The 23,506-nt window shown below is 36.1% G+C and overlaps 1 protein-coding gene across 1 annotated transcript in view; it reads right to left on the bottom strand.

The window, feature by feature from the left end:
* Window positions 1-546: 546 nt before the first annotated feature.
* Window positions 547-23,506, bottom strand: part of Dok6 (docking protein 6) — a 485,956-nt gene continuing 462,996 nt past the window's right edge. The window contains exon 8 of the mRNA XM_074069662.1: window positions 547-8,288. Within this exon, the coding sequence (XP_073925763.1) occupies window positions 8,149-8,288 (140 nt within the window). The 3' untranslated portion in view covers window positions 547-8,148. The remainder of the gene's footprint in view (window positions 8,289-23,506) is intronic.

Below are 23,506 nucleotides of genomic sequence, written 5' to 3' on the forward strand. Positions count from 1 at the left end.
TAGGGAGACTCACATTCTCTTTAAATGCATAAGACTCTAGAAGGAAAAATACCCATAAAAATTCACCCAGTAAACTAGCCAGAAATACTCAGCTAATATTTAACAATTAATTTTGAGAAACAGATTCAGTAATCATAACTCTCGACATACCTAAATCCAAGTGATAAAGGACTTTATTTCATGGGATGAAAAATAATAAAGGCCATCTTTGGTTACTCAATTTTGGAGAATAGTAATTGCATGCATTTCAATTTTGATGTTTAAGCTTGTCTACCAAGTCAATAATTTTCTTTGAGGGTTATTAAAGACTGAGAAGAATGTTGGAAGAAAACCCATTATCTAGTTGACTCACATTATGCAAGACAATCATGCTCTCCCTGAATATCTTTTAACTAAAAAATAACTGTACTGATCTCTAATTCATTTTCGGTATGAATACTCTATGATTCTACCAAGCCAGAGTAGTCCTACTTAGAAATTAATATCTATCGTAAGATAAGGTTAGGAAAACACTGAAAATGGATAATAAATCTCAGTAACCTTACATTTAATAAAGGGCTTTTACTTTATTTTGAAAATAGCAAGCTAATAAGTGACGGAGTAAGTTAACATTTTAAAGGTTAGCAGAATATGATTGTCAGAATTCCATTTAATTACATAGTTACATTTCATCACATGAAAATGAAAATGTAAGGAAATAATTTAATATTACAGAGCTAGCAATATTAAATAACCCATGGTTAAAACCACAAATTTAGTTGTTCAAGATCTCAATCATGCAAAGTTGTGGTATAAGGTAGTATTTTTGAATTGCTTTACCTTTTTAAATTGGTGAAACAAAATTTAATATTGCACAACTATAAATTGTCCTTGTAGCAATATCATTTGTAAATTTCTTGGCATTATGAGACATTGATAACAACAGTTTAGATTTGTCTATTAAGGATTGGAAGATGTATAAAAAAGTATAAATCCAACAGAAAGTAATTTTTCAACTATATATTTCATGTATTTTTAGCAGGGGAAAAATCACACAGACAGATTTATAAATATTTGAATTTCCTAATTTTATTATTGCCTCATTATGAGAGTATTTTTTGTCCTGTCAGAAGTTCACATTTAGTTTTCCAGGGACAGTATTTTCTTTGCATTTTATTCCAAAACGTGGTTCAGCTAATACTTGAGTACATACGTCCCTAGACTATTATCTATTTGGAATAGATTTTCACTAAAAATAAAGCATGCCAGACCACATATTTTCCAACTGAAGCAAATGTATAATGGGTGTTTTACTTCTTCACTGGAGCTTACTGTCCAAAGTTATTCATCAAAATGATCATAAACATTATATTTAGTCAACTACAAATGACATTCCTTTATAGTGTACAGCAGAAGACTTCACAAAGTATATATAAATTAATTAAATAAAGATTTACAGGAAGAAAACATATGACATATAATTTAGCATATTTTAGAAATGCAATTGGATAAAGATCTCAAGATGTGGATGTGAAAAGAAAAAAGTTAACTTCAGTGGAATGTTTAGAGTGGGTTAACAGTCAAAAGTGTGTGTGTGCGTGCATGTGAATGTTGGAGTATGGAGAGGGGTCAAGGGAGCCATTGCTAACCCTAGATGGTTTCCTGTCACCTGTAGTAAGGATGATACAGATCTCTATGTCAGGGAACATACGGATTTATTGATGCCATTCATGTACTGCCTGCTATAATTAAAATAATAGAGTGTCTTACAACTGAAAGAGTCAACTACGTTATGATACCTCTTCCCCTAAATTTGGAGCTCCATTCTCCTCATTCTATCCACTGGTATGAATTGGCCAAGACTGAGCATTGTTTCTTGAATTATGCAATAGATTTGTGAATCTGAATTTGATTAATCAAATTGGTAATTCATATTGACCTATATTGTGTTAATTTTGTTTGATATTTAACATCAAGATGTTACTAATATTTTGTTCTGCATTTTGCCTGCCTTTTAGTCTCTCTGTCAAATAGTCAATCCCTGGAACCACCATAAAAGCCCTTTCAAGATGTCTTCTTTGAGAGGGAATCCTGCAGTGACTTAAAAAAATTAAATTATACCTTAGTCTTCTTTGCCTGAGTTTGCATTTTTAAATTTTAAATTCTTGACAATAAGCAATCCTCTTAAGATTGTGGGCCAGTCTCTTGAGTGAATCAAGATAAATTAAATTCTATCCTTAGTACCACTATAGAGTGAGGCTGAGTACCTTACTCCTTGTGGTATACAATTCTGTATCTGCAGAAAGGGTTGATTTTATGCACTCAGTCTAAAACTATTCTAAAAGTGGGAGACAGATTGAAAAAGGTAGTGTATTAACTAATAAAACTAGCCCAACATAATGATTAAAAATTTAAACCCATTTATTCTTCTAACAATTGACATATGGAAATCAGACTAAGAATGTAAGCATCAAAAATAGATAAAAATAAAAACTTATTAGTAAATGGAGTTATTAGAAGTATTAGAAAGAGTATTTCTATTGCAAATGTATTTTTCCTCACCTTCAAATATTTACAAGATGTAAAAATCTTAAAATAGGAAGAAAGTGTCGAAAATCACAAGTAAAATGTGGTAATTATATTATTTAACGATTCTAACTTATTTCTTATTCATCTAAACAGTTAATTTAAACAATTGCCTACTAAAATTTATAAGGAAAAACTTAGTATGTAAGGTATTTTAATGTAAAAAATTCATTTCTCAAATTTCTGTTAAGAATGGGAGATCTCTGAAGTTTGCATGAGCACAATGTGCCCTCTGTTATTATGTAAAATAGCCACGACCAGGTCATAAATAACGACATTGTGTAGGTCATGTGGATGGATAAAGATCTAAAAGTAATAATTGTGGTGACAATATGAGGAGTTAGTAGGACTCAAAAACACATGCCTATTTAGTTTATTTAAAATTTTTTGATCATTACTTTAGGATAAATAAGTTTGAACAAAGAGCTGGTTTTCAGTTTAAAAATGATAAAGATTATACCAATCATTCATGACCAAGGAAAGAGCTAATGAATTGTTTCAGAAAGCCACTCTATGGACATTGTTGGTAATGAGTCCAGAAAGAATAAGAACATCTCAAAAAATATGGGGAAAAACTTAAATATATGATGGTTTAACTATAATGAGGTCATGTGGCATTTTTCAATCCTATTACAACCTCCTGAGAGTGAGCTGGAGTCATGGAGCCAATCCTGGACTTGAAGCTAGAGGAAACCATTCCTAGCTATTTCTTTGCCTTTGAACAGATTACATCTGTGGGTTTCTGTTTTCTTCAAAGGGAAATATAAAGTGAGACCTTCACTCTACATGACCTTTAAGATTGCTTCCAGAACTGCCTAGCATCGCAAACCTGTCTAGAAAATGTACCAGCATCTCATGACATGTCCACAAATATCTACAAACAATTATCTCCTCTGTTGAAATAATTGTGGGAGTGACACCAGGTTCACATTCTTGAGTAAGAAAGATTTGTGGTAGTTCCACAAAGAGGTGGGTAATCTTTCAACTATGTATAGAGCATGCACATAGGAGAATGTTAGTATCTTCTCACATCTTTAGCCTCTAACCAGCCACTGACAATACAGCTTCATGATTAAACTCAAATGAGGTTAGACACATTTTATTATAGGGACTTAGTCACACATTCTCTTGTGGTGAAATAGTTTCACCAAATTGAAAGAAGCATATTTGTTGGTAATGTGCTGTTTTTTGTTGTCATGTCAAGACATGACACAAATGATGTCATCTTTAACTTGCACACAGCCCAAGGTGACACTCGTGAAGAAGAACAAGTCCATGACACAGAACTGGGGTGGAAAGTTAGGAAAGTATCATTTTGATGGATTAGTTATCCAAAGTATCCCTCTAGTGGTCACCATTCCCCATCTCTACTCCTTCCACAAGAAATTGTACCACATAATCTACAAATATATACTCCATAAATTTTGCAAGCTAGACATTGATTTGTATAACATACCACCTAGTCCTATAATTATTAATACACACCAAGGGGCAAATTATTATCTTTTTTGGAGAAGGAAGTAGCCCAGAAATTGCATAATTAATGATTGATGAAATAATCTGAAATTGTAAGGTATTGATAGATATGTTAGTAGATTTGGAGAAAAATGTATACTTTTTACTTGGAACAGTTTTTGTATTGCATTTATTTGTAAAACATGAAGTATTAAAGGCATAATACTCAGTTCCACTGAATGTATATTGTCCATATATCATGCTGTACTATAATAGTCAAAACTGGACTGTAATTTTTTGTATAAGAATATAATTTTTTAGCTTGTTTTCACTGTAGCACTAATGGTTGATTTTTGTAAATGGTTCCAATAGTTAAGGGAGCAAATTACTCATGCTTTTTTTTTTTTTACAAAGTTTTCTGAGATATTGGCCAAAGAATGAGGGGAAACATCAGTCTTTAAGATGTATTTTTAATATGTGCTATAAAGGTACCACATGCAATAAATTGGATCTGTAAAACTACTGCTAATAGTGTAAAGTTATTTTATTAGTCCACTGTTTCTATGCTGGATCGAAGGTATAAACAGCTGACCATTTCATAGGTGATGAATGATTTTCAAACATAATTGCCCAATGAAGACAGAGAAGAATTGTACAAGAAACTAGGACTAGTGGTCTAGCTACAATTTGTGAAAGAAGTGAGGTTTAGTTTCAATAAGCATTTTTTTCCACTTTTTTTCACATGCTCTATCAATCAGCATCTTCCTTAATATATAAGTAAATATATATTTCTTATTTCATTAAATTTGAATTGTGGCACTGGCCACACCATTTGATTCAGAAATATTTGCAACCAGCCTAAATAAATTAGCTCTGAGTGTTCACTGTTTGTTCAAGAAGTTAGTGAAAGGTTTATCTTAATTTCCTCTGCTCCCCTGAAGAGTGAACTGTTGGGTCAAAGCCATTTTGTACTTTCCTGAATATTAATGTGTTAGTCATGTATATATTAATTAATATTAACAGAAGAAAAATTTGGGACAAAAAAACCCACATAAAATTATTTTGTGAAATGTGGATGCCTCCAGTCATTCTCTGTTGTCAAAGAAATTATTATGTGTGCTAGGTTCCTTCATCATTGGTCTCTTCCAACCTAATGGAAAATGGTGACTATCTTTGTTATCTGTACAAATCTGGGTGGAGCCTCAACTGAGTATCTTTCAGAAGGAGCTAAATGATGTCTTTGGTTCATAGCAATCCCTCCTTCACAATGAAAAAAGTTGCATGTATATTAAAGATATAATACAATATCTGAAGAGATAGAGGATTTGCTAAGTGTACAAGCATATTCAGTCATAAACCTTTAAACTCAGGTGAGTTGAACACATGTCCATGGCCATTCTGGTAACTCCAATGGAATTGATTTTATGAAGTTCCAGGAGACTGGTACAAGTAATTTTCCATCTTTGGTTTCTTAGAAGATTTATCTGCTTGTCATTACAACAAACTCTGACTTATGCCAAGTGTACTAGGTTATTGTAAAATCCCCTACTTCTTTATCTAGCAGTTTTGACTTAGTTGCAATTGTAAGTATACTTGGAGATACAAGAATAAAGCTCCAAAAATGTACCATGAGCTATTTTACAGTATTATTATTATTACTGTGATGAGATTGGGTTAAAGACTTAGAAAGTAAATTTCTCACTCAAGGGTGAGTGATATTCTCACAGGTTGCTTTTGTGACGTTATTTTCTAAATAAATTGGCCCAGGTTTATGCCTGACCGTTGGTGCCTTCTCAGTTATGCTCATCAGTAATGATCAGAATCAAAAGGTGTCCCCAAAACAACTTCATGTAGATACTTGTCTTTCACCAAAGAGACACAAGAGCAGACTCAGGTAATTAGCAGAATCACCCTGGACTCGCTATCTGTGCTTCTGGCACATTAAGAAAGCTGAGATGTGAACCAGGACCCCTGAGGGCCTTTCCCCATAAGTCCCTTGTAGAAACTTGTGGTGTCTAAGCAACAGCTCGACTGAGTGAGCCATCGAGAAGCTTGCTTTGAATTGGCCACACTAGGAACTGTGCTCAAATGGTCTCAGCTAAGAGTTGCTCTGGTGTATTGGACTAATGGCATTTTCTGAAGCAAATGCCATGTACTAAAGAAACTCAGAAGTGTTAACCCTGAAAGCTGGGATTTCAGGGAAGGTTATATCCTCCAAAGGAACCAGTCATCTTCTCGTCAGCTGTGTCAGCAAAACTCACAGTGCAGAGAGCTTGGGTAATTTTCTTTTTATCCCTGAAGGCTTAGGATAATTATTTTTCATGGCCACATTAACTCTTATGATTAGCATCTTGATGGGGTTTTCATACCTAGCTGAGGGACTCTGAAAGTCTAGGTAGTTGTTGTAAGTGTACATTTATCAGGACGGATATGGGACCATTTTAATTCAGTAGTAATTCACTGAAATGAATTATCAGTCTGCTCTCAAGCTATGGCTAAGGATGAAAACTGTGGTATCAGAGATGAGCAAAAATGGTACCCTTCAATGGACTAGCTTTGATAGTTACAAGAATTTAGCTATTCTAATGAAATAAAAAGTTATCATTTTGCCTGACCAAAACTCACTGTTCTGTAAGCCCATCTGGAGTAGTTGTGAAGTAACCATAGTAAGCACGTGGTGTTGGATAATTCAGGCAGTCATTTTTCATTTTACTTCCTAAATTAAGGATAAACATATCTTTGTTGACCTGTGTTAGCCAAACTTCCTTTATTCACATGGAAATCTCTGGTTTCCTTTAAGCCTAGTAAGTTTGTCCTTAGTGTCAGGGCTGAAAAATTTTATAATTGATCCGTTTCCTCCTATAATCTCAGAAAAACGGAGTCCAGTATAAGAAAAAACTACATCCCAGCAAGTTCAGGTTACACAAGAAATTATAAATTTCAATGACTCCTAAGAAAGACATTAGGAAATTTTAAATCTTGATATCTACTATGCTGTGCCTGTTTGTTCTTCTCTTGACTACAAAACAGCTGAGTTCTTTTGAAGTGTATTTTGTTTCTATCTTAAAGAGTTTCTCATTTAGAGTCTTTTTTCTCCCCCAAGGTTAAATGGAAGGTATCAGGGATCACACAGAATCTTCCTCACATAGCTCAGGTGGGTGACTGAGAGGAGAGACAGTATCAACGACAAGACAGCACTAACCAGACAGACAACGTGACAGCAGACTTGTGGGAGAGCTAGGCTGCTTCTCTTACCAGAGTGTTCCCCTTTAAGCATGTTTGCTCACGCTTGTCACAGGAGCAGACTGGACTACATAAATACTTTTGCTAGTAAGAAGCCTTTTTTTTTTAACTGCACTATTTTAAAAATAGCTATTCAACATAACAATCTTAATTTTAATGCAACGAATTACAGTTTTCAACAACTTAAGCGAGCATATCCTGTCACCCTCAGCACATTTGATATATACTTGTTATATATATATATATATATAGATGGATATAGTAATATCCATGGTTATATGTGTCTAACACACACACACGCACACGCACACACACGCACACACACACACACAGTAGAGCTATAGGGCCCTGCTTAATAGTGTTCTAATTTCATGTTCCCTTAAAATTATCACTGGACTTATTTATATGGAGAGTTAAAATGCCATTTTTAGAGCTTACTAGATTTGTCCCTGTTAAAACTGAAATAGCCACAGAGCTTGTAGATGGGTCAGCTTTATGGCCAAGGACAGATGCTGTGTTCAGACGAGGGGACAAGGGTAGGTGCCCACCACCCAGACACACTCAGTGTACGGAACTTCTCCCAGTGCCAGTGCTTCTACTCCTGTCAGACCCAAAAAATTTTGTTTATTTTTAATGACTGCTCATACGATTTGGATTCTATTTTTGCAAAACGTACATCCCCCCATAGAAATTCAATAAATAAAGGACTTAGCCGCTGAATCAAGGAAGCAGAACTCCAGTTTTTAACCTTCCAATGGGATCGGGACTAGACCTGATCCATGTCAATTTGTACTGCAATTGGTCTTCCAGGAGGCAGAGGGTGCAGTGACCCCACAGGCGGGTCTAGGACAGACTGTCTCTCTGGTCAGCAGTGGCCTCTGTGTGTCATTGAATGAGGCTGGAGCTGTAGCTGAATCCATAGCTGCTGGACCGTGATAAAGGTGGCTGAACGTCTTCACTCTGTTCAGGAGCATAGCTGGGAAATGTCTGTGCACGAGACATCTTTGATGAGCCAAACCCATGACCTAGAAAGGAGGAAAAGAGCTTCAGTAAGAAGCAGATTCAGAAGAGCAAAAGGATATATTTAAGAAAACAGCAAATAACCACAGCAGAAGACTTCAAATCTACAATGTTCTAAGGAAGTTGGTAAAAAAAATGGAAAACTTTGGGGCCTTGATTTTTCATGAGTTAAAAATATTGTATTCAGAGATCAATTATTTCCCCAAATGTATCTTTCCCAGAATTCTGGATATCAGAGAACTAGGTAAATTTTCTAGGAATCACAAACTTTTGTTCTTCATCTTTTGAAATAAAAGCAGAAAAGCTGTCCCCCTAAAAAGCTATTTTTGATGACAAGCCTGTTAGCTGCCTTTTTTCTTCTGCTCACTTTCAGCACACAAAAGCAAATTGTATACTTTCTTCTAAAACCTTTGTGAACAGGCAAGTCATACTTTATCCTAATCACCAACTATCAATTGCCAAGAAAAAGCTTTTTACAAAAATAGAGTTATGGGCTTTGGTTTCCCTAGTGTTTGTGGGACTCTGTAACTGAAACCACATCATGGTAAAGTTTACCAAAACCATAAACCTTGATCATTCTAAAATGGCCCCAAAGTTGAATCTTATACAAAATATATTTAAAGGAAATTCTATCTATGCTATTGGTTGTTTTAGTTGCAGAATGCTGACAACTGTGCAGAAAAATGTGTACATGCTAAGCTTCAGACAGACTTCCCTATAGCCATCACATCCTTTTTTAACCAGTAATTATTCTTCATGCTTGGGAATGACTTGTACCTAATGGATGGGCTGAGTAGGAAGAAAAGAAAAATAGATCCAGTATATGCCACCCTTTCCAGAGTTTATATTATACTCAAAGGACAGATGCATTTAATTTGATTTCTGTTTTATTTGGTCTCCAGGGTGAGGAATGCAGAGAAGACAAATTGTTAACACAAAAACATGGAACTTCTCATTGTCAGACCTTCTCAGTGGCCTTGTCCTTTGCAATGTAATAGGCTTAATGACAGTTTCATTGTCATATGTGGCTGGTGACTTAAAAAATATCCTAGCAGTGTGGAAAGATTGGGATCCAGGGAGGATTATTTTGGGTAATAAATGGCTAATTAAAACTGCTAGAGCTGCTTTATGTTAAAAAGAAATGCAAAAGAGAATGCTTGCTTTGTAGACAGAAGTCGTTTTCACTTCTCTGTTTTCCTGACTCCCTAGTTGACTGAGGAGTGCAAAGCACAGCACTTTATCACACACAGATCCTGGAGAAGAGAACGTGGGGACATCCCCTCCTGCCTACTTTTGGAGGTGGCTCTGCCAGCCATGTGTTTTTGAGCTTCCAGAACTTTCTGCTTCTTGTAGCTCCTGCAGTTCCTCCTTTTCTTCTTCAGGATCCTGTAAACTCTTTTCTTCTTCTTGTCTTTCCAGGTCTGAGGGTGGTCATGGTTCCCTCTGTTAGGCATCTGTCACAGTTCCCATTGCTTCCCTAAGCTTTGCCTTCAACTCTCAAAATAGTCCCTTCATTACATTCTCTTAAAAATCCCAACTGAGTGCATGATCTCTTCCTTGCAGGATCCTGGTGTCATAAGAAAGAGAAAATGAAGCAGAGAAATAGGCAGAGGAGGGAGAAGTTGAGAGCCTTAGAGGTTTGTTAAGGGAGGGGTTAGGGAGATAGTAGAGAGAGGTTGATAAGGGTTAAGGGAGATGTGAAGAGAGTAAGGAGGGTCAGGGGGTGGGTGGGTGGAGGTTAGGGGCCAGATCTCTGAAGCTAGAGTATGAGGTATATGTGCTGACTCTGCTATCACTAGCTTGCAGCTAATTCTGAGGGATCCACTCCATTTGTGTTTCTCAGTTTCCTTATCAGCAAGTTCTAGATGACAATACAAGCTCTGAGCTTACATAGCACTCTTGACTATTAACTCAGAGAGTTAATATATTCCAGGTGCTGTCCTCCTTGTAAAGGGTATGATGCCCTGGTAGTCCCCAAGCGAGATCATAAACCAGAGAGGTCAGAAGACCTCCTAAGGAGGTAGCATTTTGGCAAGATGTATCTATAAAAAGTTCTGACACACTGATCTGATATGGGGAAAAAGCACTTAAATTTTTTCGTAATTTTTGTCTCCATGTCTTTCCATTGACTAATGAAACTCATAGTTACTGTAAGTGGGAATGCTGATATTCATCAGTGCAAGTTAGTTGGAAAGTCTAACACTGAGGCCATGTTTCCTGGCCTTGGCTTTATTCTGTTTTTAGAGTTTTAGAAATATCTGAAAGGGAGTACACCTTTAATTCACAATACCGAAAGTGAAGGCCCTAGTTGAGAATTCAGAAGAGACTTTGCCTTTGAACACAGTTGCTTTCATCCTAGAATATTGAGCATAATAAGCAAATCATACAACTAACACTTGCCAATCCTTTATTCAAACAGTTCAAGACTCCCCTGGAAAGACCACTGCTGAGAGACCACTGTGGATCTCTTACAGAGATAGCAAACTGCCAAGAAGATGGTGATCCAACAGCAGCAGCAAGCAATAAACGTCAGATGTTCTAGAACCACACACATTACTTCAGCAGTCACAGTTTTCCCTCTGCAATGTGCAAATGTCACCACCACCGTGGACTTCTGAAACAGACTTGAGTTCTGTGGTACCATTTCAAACCTCATGTCCTGCGTGGGCAGAATCTCTCCTGAGGTCTTTTGATAATTAAATAGAATAACATGTTAGGAGACACTGGGATGGCACATACACAGGAAACGTGCACTGAATGGATTATATTCCCGTCATTCTTTCTGTCCAATGGCCGTAGTTTTCTACCACCTTGATATGATGTCTCTTGCTATGACATATTTTGAATATTATTCTCCTCCAAGGTCAGCTGTGCTTTCTTCACCTTTTCTGTGAATCGTTTTTAGTCTAGTTGGAAATTAATTTGTGATTTTTCTTAGTTGCTCTCCATTCCTTTACTTTATACAGTTCACAAATTGTCCTACTTAGTGCTTATCACAAAAATAACACACCTCAATCAGAACTGAATACATGAAGGCTTTATAAATGCTATTTGATTTTGGCAACAATAAGAGTGGGAACAAAAGACAGAAATAATTAAGCATTTTCTCAGCATTCATTTGAATTATGCCCTTAGGCACTGTTGATCAAAGCAAAACAAAACAAAATCAACTTTGTGGATTAAATTAAAAATTTGATGGAACAAACCTGTTCATCTTATTAGACAAGGACTCTAGCTAAATGCTTCCTAACTTTTCCTCTGTAAAGACAGATAAGGTGACTATATCCCCTGGGAATGTGAGGGACGCTACAATAAATTTAACAGCTATTAGTTTATTATTAAAGTACTCTTGAATTTTGACATCTACTCCATTGTGTATTCATGTTTACTTTAATATATAAAACAGTATATTCTATTAAAATGTTCCATATGTTCTGGTAACGTTGATCACCTGGGGGGAAAATCATCTATTTACCTGATGGCTTCAACTACACTTTGAAATGACATTCATACTACCCCCTACATCTCCCCATGCTATATACCTATACACACCCAGAAACGTAGTCCTGATCTATTGGTAAGGAAATGTATTTGATATAGAGACATTTGAAACACTAGCTTTATTATAATAAAATTATATCGAATCCCTCACCTGGAGCTCAAGTGCATGGCACAACAAGCGAGGGAAGCTGCATCACCCTTAAAAGGAATCATCTATGTTGTGTTAGAAAAGATCCAAACAAGTAATGAACTAGAAGGAACACAAATATAGTAGAAAATAGTCACCAAATTGGAATGCAAGATCAAAGATTTGCATCATGACAGAAGAAAAGACAAAGACGACATGACCAACTTCCTTTGCTTCCACAGGTATTAAGAAGCCCATTGTTGGCAGTGAGTTATCTCGGGGCCTTCCATCCTGAAGGCCTCTGCTGTTCCACTCTTGCAGCCAATTTTATTCTTGATATGTAATCTAAAGGAAATTGTTTTTGTAGGAAGTCATATGGTTCTACAGAATAAAAACTTGTGGTCATTGGTTGATAAGAGGAAATGACCCCAATAAAGATACTTAACAATAATTTATGTGCAAATAAAATTTGTTAGAATCTGGAGGTGGGGGGAGATGAATAATAAAACAAAATGAGAGCACAAAGCACAAAACAAATAAGTAAGTTAATAAAGTTCCCTGGTGAGGAAGGCAACAACCCGGAGTAAAAGCATAGTCAGAGGAAATACTGGGCCCAGATAGTCAGAGGAAATACTGTCTTCCTTTGATAAATAGCCACTAGCAGAAAAAATGAGCAGGTTGACTATAGGTTTAGGCCTGGACAGCAGGGGAGGTAATGAGGAAGTAGTTGGGATAAAGAACACTGGTTTCTTAGTACTCTTCCTGAGATGACCTGAGGCAAGAAGTTTTTATGCAGAGTTTTATTGTAGTCTAATCTTACAGCTAGGTAGAAGTTAAAACCAAACTAGAAATAGAGATAACCCTGAGCCATCTACAGTATCTTAGTATCCTACATACTAATTATGCTTAGCAGTGCCAGAATGCATTGCCAGCATCTTTTCTAAAAATTGTATTAGAGTGTTATTTAATTTTTTATGGTTGAAATCCAAACAAGAACTTGTTTTGGTGTGATCTTGTGCTGTCCTATAGGGCTTCTGAAATTCCTTTGGAGATTCCTGGATGTCAGTACTCCTCAACTGGGGAGGGTTAGTATTCCCCAACTGGGAATAATGATCAATGGTTTAATCTGTAAAGACAGTGATTTGCAAAAGCATTATGATAACCACTGTTCATTGAGCATAAACTTCATGTCAATCCTGTGTCAAGTACCTTAGAAATACTGTCCATTAAAAATCATCATATCAACTCTGGAAGGTAAGATTGCACTTTATATGTCAACTTGACTGGGCTAAGGAATGCCTAGATAGCTGGTAAAATATTATTTATGACTGTGTTATGAGAGTGTGTTTGTAAGATACTTGCTCTAGAATCAGTAGACTGAGTAAACAAGATCTGTCCTTATCAGTATGGGAACCATTATCTGATTCATCCATTTACACAGAACAAAAAGCAGGGAGAAGGCAAAGTCTCACTCCGAGCTGTGATATCCATCTCCTGACCTTGGACAAGGAGTTCCTGGTTGTCAGGCAATCACACCTGGAATGAATTACACCATTGGCTTCCCTGGGCCTGCAGCATGCCAGCTTGCAGAAGGCAGATTATGGGATTTCTTGGCCTCCAAAATCACATGATCCAATTCCTGTAACCAGTGTCATATATTTACATGTGTTCTATTGGTTCTGTCTCTCTGGGCAACCCTGACTGGTATGGCCTAGAAATGAAGTGTCTCTCAAAGGCTAACATGCTGAAGGCTTGGCCCTCAGCTGGGGGTACTGGGAGATGTGATTGAATCATCAGGGCTCAAATGCGCCGTTGGGTATGGGGATGAGGACTAGTTGCAGGAGGCAGGTAACTGGGAGCATGTCTTTTAAGATATATTTTGTCCCTTTCTCCCCAGCCTCACTTCCTGGCTGACATGAGAGGCAGCTTTCCTTCATCACGCTCTTCTGCTGTGTCGGTTCTGCCTGGCCACAGGCACAAGAGCAATGGAGCCAGCTGTTCATGGACTGGATCCATAAGTCAAAATAAGTTCTTCCTCCTTTTATTGCAACATTTTCACAATAGCTAAGCTATGGAAAAAGCCAAGATGCCCCATGACTAATGAGTGGATTAAGAAAATGTAGTATTTAGATACAATGGACTTTTATTTAGCCATAAAGAAGAATGAAATTTTGCTGTTTGCAGGTCAATGGATGGAACTGGAGAACATCATCTTAAGTGAAGTTAGCCAAGTTCAGAAAACCAAAGCCCACATGTTTTCTCTCATGTGAGGAATATAGACCTAATACAAATACAGAAATATTATGAAAAACAGGTCACACTAAGGGAGGTCACATATGAGAGGGGAAAGGCAAAAAAAAGGAAGTTAAGAAGGTGGATATGGTTGATGTACTTTCAATACAAGAATGAATATAGAATTATTAAACCTGTTGAAATCTCCATAAGAAGGGGACTAAGGTAGAAAGGAAAACAGAGAGGAAATGAACCAATTCTGGTTATAATGGAAATGTCACCATAAAACACTTGGTCTACCTATTTTTTAAATTTATTCATATGTGCATACATAGTTTGGGCCATTTCTCCCCCCTCACCCTGAACCCCGCCGCCTTCTCTCCCATCACTTCCTTCTCCCTCCCACCCCCTCACTTCCAAGCAGAACCTGTTCTGTCCTCTTCTCCAATTTTGTTGAAGAGAAGACATAAGCAATAATAAGAAAGACACAGCATTTTTGCTAGTTTGAGATAAGGATAGCTATACAGAGAGATTCCTAGCATTGCTTCCATGCACATGTGTATTACAACCCAAACTGATTCATCTCTACCAGACCTCTTCACTACTCCCAGTCACCTTCCCATAGTGACCTCTGCTGTCTTAAAATTACTATATTAGCTTCTCTACAGTGGACACATCAAACACTTTCAAGTTTTGGGTTTCCTACCTTTTCCTATTTCTCATGCATGTGTTCTCCCTTTAGCATGTGACCCATGTCCAATAATATTACTGCATTTGTTTTAGGTCTAAAGTCTACATATGAGGGAGAACATATGATTTTTGGCCTTCTGAGCCTGACTAACTTCATTTAAGATGATGCTCTTCACCATTCTGAGTGACTTTAGCCTGGCCCAAAAGACCAAAAATTGTATGTTCTCCCTCATATGCGGACATTAGGTCAAGGGCAAACACAACAAGGGGACTGGACTCTGATCACGTGATAAAGCAAGAGCACAGAAGGGAGATATGAGGATAAGACACCCAAAAAACTAGATAGCATTTGTTGCCCTCAACACAGAGAAACTAAAGCAGATACTTTAAAGCAACTGAGACCAATAGAAGAAGGGGACCAGGAACTAGAGAAAAGGTTAGATCAAGAAGAATTAATTTAGAAGGTAACGCACATGCACAGGAAATCAATGCGAGTCAACTCCCTGTATAGCTATCCTTATCTCAACTAGCAAAAATCCTTGGTCCTTTCTATTCTTGCTTATACTTGCTCTACAACAAAATTAGAGATAAGGGCAGAATAGTTTCTGCCTGGTAGCAAGGGGTAAGGGGGTTTAAGGGAGGTTGTGGGGGGAAAGGGAGGGGGGCAGGGGAAGGGGGGAGAAATGATCCAAACAATGTATGCACATATGAATAAAATAAAAATTAAAAAAACAAAAAAACCCCAAAGAATACCTGTAATTAAAATAATAGCTAATTTAAAAACAATACAAAGCTACAGTAATCAAGACTGTCATTTTGGCAGAAATATAGACTATAAATCAATGGAATAAAATTGAGAGCTCACAAATAAAAAAAAGATGATGTTCTTCAGTTCCATCCATTTACTTGCAAATGACAAGATTTCATTCTTCTTCATGGCTAAGTAAAATTCCGTTGTATAAATACCACATTTTCTTAATCTAATTGTCAGTGGTGGGGCATCTTGGCTGTTTCCATAACTTGGCTATTGTGAATAGTGTACAGCTATCTTAAACAAACAAAAATGTCATTTATTTTTCAAGAACAGAGAACAGGAGGGCAGAACAGGTCCTGTCTCAGGGGGAGGGGGGTTTGTGGGAGGTAGGATATAAGGAAAGGGTGCAAGAGGGTGAATAAGGTACAAATATAATGTACACATTTATGTAAATGGAAAAATGACACGTTGAAATTATTCTAGGAATGAGAGGAGGGAGAATAAAGGAGAATGATGGAGGGCTTGAATTTAACTATGATATATTGTAAGAACTTTATAAGTTGAAGGTTGGAAGCCCAAAGTCAAGGTATATCAGAATTAGTTTCATCTGAGGCCTTTCTCATGGAGTGAGGCTATCTTCTTGGGCTATAGCTGGCTATATTCTTACTGTGTCCTCATGTGACCTTTCTTCTGTGTGCACACTTTTTTTTCCCTAGTCTCCTCTTCTGAGAACACTAGTTGTATTGGAAGATTTTTCACCAGCATAATCTCATTTTACCTTGATTAACTCTTTAGAGATCTCTAACTACATTCACATTGAGGGTTGAGGTTTCAACTTTGGCATTTTAAGGGGACACAATTCAAAGCCCATACAATTTATAAAAGTAAAATTAATCAGGTAACCTTATTATGATAATATAGGTATATTAGCCCATTTTCCATTGTGATGGCAAAATACCTGAGGTTGTATACTTTATAAGGAAAAGAAGTTTATTTAGCTCATATGCTTGGAGGCTGAAAGTACAAAAAATATAACACTGGCTCTGGCAAGTGGACCCCTTTCCTGTGTCACATCATAGAAGATGTCAATATGGCAGCATTGTATGCACAAATGATCACATGGTAAGACAGAAAGTGAGAGAAAGAGAACTATGTTAATCCCTTCCAAGGGCATGTCCTGATAACCTATGACCTCTAACTAGGTTCTGCCTACTGAAAGTCCCATTGCCTCTTAACATCACCATACTGGAACTGTTGCAGACACACTAAACCATATCAAACCATAGCAGCCTTTCTTTTGCTAGGTACTCTTTTCTTTTTTTGTAGTTGAGGTATGCAATTTGGCGAATTTGGTCACAAAGATTATTATTTTTTGACTTTCCTTTCAGAAATATTTGAACCTGTTTGTGAAATTATAAAATACTTTTTAAGATGGCATACAATGATTAAGAGTGACAGGCAGGTTTTGATCCCTCAAATTATTAAATAAGGATTAAAACTTGATAGTTGTTTTTTGCCACTGTTTTTGATATGAAGTGTCAAAGTGCATTGCACCAATTTACATAGCCACCTAGCCACCTAGAGGGAATGGCAATACTTTATTTCTTAAACCTTGGTAGATTTGGATTACATTTTAAAGACATTTCCCCAGTTTAAAGTATGAAGAGCTGCCACTCATTGTTAATTAATTTTCTTTTACTACATAAACTATTTCCTTTTTTTTTTGGCATGACTGGAGTTTGAATTTAGGGCTTCGCTCTTGCAAAGCAGGTGCTCTACCACTAGAGCCACACTTCTTGTCCATTATGCTTTGATTATTTTGGAGATGGTGTCTCATAAATTATTTACCTGGGCTGGCCTCAAACCACAGTCCTTCTGATCTCAGCCTCCCAAGTAGCTAAGATTGTAGGCGAGAACTACAGGTACCTGGTGAGTGGTTCTGTTTTTTGTAATCCACTCCGTCTTTGTATTTTCTGGGGTCCATGTGTTGATGACAAGTCTTTCCTCATCATAAAAATATTAAACTCTTTTGTTTTTCTTTTGTACTTTCACAAATTTATCCCCCCTTAGTGGTTTAATTCATTAAGAGTTTAACTTAGCTTACGTCCCAAATCAAGGATCTCTATATGGTGTAATGGTTCATAGGTGAATTCTCAAAGACTGCTTGGTCCAGTTCCATAACTTGGTAAGTTCCATAACTTACTCAGTGGGTGACATGTGACATCTAACAATTCTTTAACTAGTTGCGCCTTCAAGTTCTTCAACTGTACAATGGCAATCATAGTAGTTTCTGTGAACAGAATCGTGTGCTGAGTGATTTACCCACATCAGTGCAGGGTAGAAGAGTATTTAGGACACGACAGCCTACCGAGGCAGAAATAAAGTGGTTACAATAGTGCCTGGGACAAATCCTTTCTGCATAGCCTGATTTTGACCTCCCGAACTTCTCTTGGTCCCTAGTGCTGTAAGCATCATGTTGTTTTATCTTGGTGCCTTTCTTCAAAGACTTTATGACTTTTTTTCTCTTTCCAATCAAGGAACCAACGTTTCTCACTTCTCAAATATATCGAATTATTATCACAATTTTCTGAATTTTAATTATTTCCCTTTCATTTTCTGAATTTTAATTATTTCCCTTCTATTTTCTCTGTTCTTTCTCTTTTTCAATGCCGTGCTCTTTTTTTCTGGGTCATGTTATGTATAAGCTCAAGTGCTGTCCTGATGCTGCAATTTTCTAATGTGCATTTTCACTTTCTTTTTTTGCTGCTTTACTTTGTGGGAGATTTGTAATTTGCTTAACCTTTTCTTCCAGATCTACAGAATAAAAGTAAATCTACTACTCTAATTTTAATTTGCAAAAGCTCCTCTTTCCATTTTTTCTCTCCCTCTCTCTTTCTTTAACATACAAATGGGCATAAGAAACTTACCTATTGCTAATGGCATTTTTACCCTTGAAACTATAGACTTTCATTTATCTCAAAAGTGGGCATCTTAATATTCTTTGCTCATATCTTTAAAATTAGATGGACAATTTTGAATGGGAAAACGGCATATCATTTGATGCTATGTAGTACTCAGTTCACAGTTATAAAGAGAGTAATGGGTTAAAAACATTCATACACTGAAAAATATCAAATATAATGTATCTTTTAATCTTTTTTGATTTACTTTAATTAGATTTAAATAGAATTACATTTTTAATACCCATTTTATAAATTCTCCATAATAAAAATAGTCTTATATCTATTATTTTGGTTGATGTAAGATTGATTTATTCCTGTTGCTTGCATTTAATTTCTCGTGTTCTAATTCTTATAATTACTTACTGGAATATTAATTTTCTACAACTGTGATCTCTATGAAATTTAGTTGAACTCTTTACTGTTTTCAGAGACAGAGTTCATTCAAATAATTATATAGCCTTTATAAACACCTGTAGCAGTCAATAAAATGGTAAATATTAAAATAGAGTAATTTAAGTTGAAACAAGGGAAGAGACTACATGAAATGAAGATTAATTGATGTTGATGAGCAAGAGGAATGGAAAAACATATTAAAATGAAAATTTTGGGTTTTTAGTTTTTAAAGTATAAATATCACTATTTATGAAATTTGAATTCAGTGCTAATATAAAATATATATGCTATGGTGTATATATATCTATATATATACATTTGATACTATTTTTGAGCATATTACTAGACAGTTTTAGCAAACAAGGAATTATTTGGGATTATAAAGCACAGTATTCCCAGTATAGATAGCAGTTTGAACTCTATGCTGAGGTATTTAATAAATTTATGAAGATATCACATTAGTGTCTCACAAACCAATAACAAGAAGGATACACATCAGCTGATGGTCCTTAAAATTGTGTACTTGGGGGAAACTGGAAAGTTTTATTTGCTGCAATCTTAAAGTTCAGACATTGTGTAAAATGCACTATCAGGGCTTCATATAATTTATTCTGCAATAGATACAAAATTAAGTTTGTACTTAGTCTAAGAACTTCTGAAGTGACTAAAATGACATGTGCCCAAAATTTGCATAGCTTGACAAAGATTTGGATTTCATCTCACTTTCTAGAAGTTTGACATATGGTTATCAAATTGGATTATCATAGTAGAAGTTTGGCTAGGGCTTTTTCTTTTAATAACTGATTAGATTGAGTTTTTTCAGAGCATTCTGATCATCACGAATAAAATTATGTCTTCTTAAATTTGTAAATATTTAGTGTAAATATTGTAATTATAAATGTTTCCTTTGTCCCCAGTGTTATGGCTTTAAATTCTTCACATCTTACCATTATGAATTAGACCCTCATTATATGAATAATGAAATATAAAGATCCAACTGACAAGTAATAGCTTGGGATGAGATTGGGATTTCGAAAGGGGAGAAGTCTGGACGGTTTGCTATACTCCATTAGAAGGACTAGATACAGAAGGCATTTGAATCATTCTAAGTGGTGAGTGATTGGATTAGACTTCTGCTTTGAAAATCCCCGTACATCAACCAAGTAACTGTTTTCAACACCTTTCTCCTTTCTTCCATACAATAGCTCATGGGTCAAATTTTCCCCAACAGAACAAGTTCTTACATAAGACTATTGGAAAGATAAAAAAATGAGTTTGATTTTATGTGCATTTCCTAGAGTTACCTATAATTCTTCCTATTTTCATTAGAAATCCCACAGCTTACAATAAGACAGGTGACATGTAGTCAGGAATGGGACATAGTTGCTGGGTGCGGTAGGCATTGAGAAAGACCTATGAGCATTCCTTATGGTTAGATTTAGTATTCTAGGATTTGAGTCACAGATAATCTATTAATCTATTTAATAATCTGTATAAATTTTCTACTTAGCAGCCCTGACTGGAAAGTACATATCACAAGATGTTTCTATTATGAGCTTCCAGGTAGAGAATAAGAGATCTAAGAGTCAAGGAATATAAGACAAAGGGAGAATTCTCCTGACATTTCTTACTTTTTATAATAATGCTTTTGTGGGTAGGTTGAGCAATTCTTATTAAGCAAGATTCTATTGAACCCAGCAGGCAGGGATGAAAGTCATTATCTTAATCCTTCCTTAATCTTTAATTTTTAATTATTTTTACCTACTGTCACTGTATAAGAGAATATATTTGAACTATATTTGCTAAGAGTGTTTATCAAATCCAAGAGTTTTCTGGTGGAGCCTTTAGGGTCTGTTAAGCAAAGGATCATATCAATGGCAAATAGGGATAATTTCACTTCTTCTTTTCCTCTCTGTAATGCCTTTGATTTCTTTCTGTTGCCTTATTTATTGCTCAAGAACTATATTGAATAAAAGTGGAGAGAGAAGATATCCTTGTCTCTTTCCTGATTTCAGAAGAAATACTTTCAGTTTTTCTCCATTTGGTACAAGTTGGCTGTAGGTTTGTCATGGATAGCCTTTATTAGGTTGAGGTATGTTCCTCTTATTCCTGGTTTTTTCAGAGCTTTTATCTTGAAGGGTTGTTGGATTTTGTCATAGGCTTTTTTTGCATCTATTGAGATGATCATGTGATTCTTGTCCCTGATTTTATTTATGTGACCTATTCAATGAAATTATGGCAGACAATTCCTGAAATCTGGGGAAAATATGGAAGTCCAACTACCAGAGACGTTTAGAACCCTAAACATCACATTATAGGTAAAATACCAAAGAATATCGAAAGGTGCAAGATAAAATGCTAACAAGTTTACTTATAAAGGTGAAACCATCAGAATGACATCAGACTTCTCAGCAGAAACCCTAAACACCAGGAAAACATGGGATGATATATTTCAAGTCCTGAGAGTAAATAACTGCCACGAGGATTACGATATTCTGAGAAGTTACCCTGAAAATTAGTGGAGAAGTAAAAACCTTCCAAGATAAATATTCCATAAAGTAATTCATGATCACTAAGCCAGTATTTCAGAAGATACTTTAAAAAATCCTACATAGGAGAGGAATAAAAACTCACAAGCATGGGAATAAATTTTATGAGCAGAATAGAGGAATATATGGGGATTAGAAAAGAATCAAATATGGTCAAATGAGTTTCAAGCATGTAGGTAATCGCTCTGAGAAAACTAAGCAGCAGAGTTAAATCATTCAGAGGGGCCTACAATGGTGGCATTGGGTTTGATGGGTTTGGTTGAATGGCAGGCTCAACCATGCTCTAGCTGTGTGCCCTTTGTCAGGTTCTTTTGCCACATTAAACCTCAGTTTCCTTTTCTATAAAATTAGCTGATGACAACTGACTTGGGAGGGTTTAATAAGATGATGCATTTAAAGTTTCTAGTATAGGCTATTTTATTTAATAGGGGCTTAATAACTGAGATACTATTATTGCATGAGTTTGGCCCAACCATTTCCTTCAAGTAGGAAGGATTAGAAATGTGATTCTTAGAAAATTAAGAAAAAAGCTGGATTCAGTTGTGAAAGAAATTCCTGGCAGACCAGTGATGGATACTGCTAGACATACAGAATTTACATGACTTCTGATGTGAGCTGAGTTATAATACAGAAAACTTGAGTGCTTCCAAACACTCTTAGGAATAAACCAAGATGGTAAAATACTATCCTTTTTAGATGTTTTGAAGATTTGAAGCAAAACTGTGGGAAATATAAGAAAGTGATATAGGACATACTTTTGGGGTGTGAATTGAGTTTGAGTCTTGTTTATATAAATTAAACTTTAGGTTTATCCTATCTGTAAAATGGAAAGAATCCTAGTAACTACCTCAGAGTTGTGAAGATTAAATGAGATAATATAACTAAACCAATGGATAGAGTAAAGCCCAGTATATTGTATCAAGAACTTTTACTTTCTTACTGTTTACTTGAAATTTTATTGTGGATGCTTAATTTACCAAACAAGTAAGTTCTGATAAATTTGAAGGAAATTTTCCCTCAAAAAAGAGGGTGGGGATAAAGGTCAGTTGTATTGGGGATCTTGGCTGGGTAAGTCCAATGACTGGAAATCTTATAACTGTAACTTTCTCTATCACCTATGTAAATAATGAGGGATTTTGGAAAGAAGAAAACCTTCATGCTTCTCCAACTTGGCATTTATCCACTGAATAGCAAGCAAGACCAGGAAACAAAAACTTGGCAATTACCAAGAAACAGTATTTCACAGCTGAAGCCATCATTCTTCCCCACTCAGTTTCTCTTTCCTTTGTACTTACTGTTTTGGGGAATGCACCTGTCAATGCAATGGCCCAAGTCAAAGAACTGAGAGGCATTGCATCTCCTTGCCTGTCTAACCTCTCTCTTCATGCCTTCGGTCATTGAGTCCAGTGGAGTCTATTCCCCCAACATCTCTTGGGTCCATCCATTTGCTCCAAGCTCACCTCTTCCACCTTTATTTCTGATTTGGTTTATAACAGCAGATTTAAGACATCTAACTGGTCTTCCTACTGAAGTGCCTACCTTCCTTTAAACTGTTCCACATCAAGATGATTATGGATATCTGGTGATTTCAACCCTCACAAATTTTAAGAATAAATGCAAATTCCTTAATATAATATTTAGGGTTTTTCCCTATCTCCCTAAGGTTCTGAATGGTAGTGCCAAGGGCACAACTTTGGAGTTCTTATGTTAACATGTACAAAACCACCAATTCTCCTCTCTGGCAAAAATCTATGATTGTTTTTGCTATGGAAATAATGGCTTATGACAAATCTCCCAGGTTTCCTTTCTAAACAGATACTTATCTTTGACCAACTCTTCCATATATTTGTATGACTCCTTATGATTTGAAATGTGCTTACTCGTGTAGCCTCATGTCTTCAGTTGCTTCCTTTTACTGTCACACTCTTTGTAGCTTCAGTTCTTATCAAGATAATCCTGACTTTTTCTTTAAGAACTCATCTGGAAGTCTAGCATACTCTTCCCTACCCATCTC

The sequence above is a fragment of the Castor canadensis genome, chromosome 4, assembly GCF_047511655.1.
Source record: "Castor canadensis chromosome 4, mCasCan1.hap1v2, whole genome shotgun sequence".
Taxonomy (NCBI): Eukaryota; Metazoa; Chordata; class Mammalia; order Rodentia; family Castoridae; genus Castor; species Castor canadensis.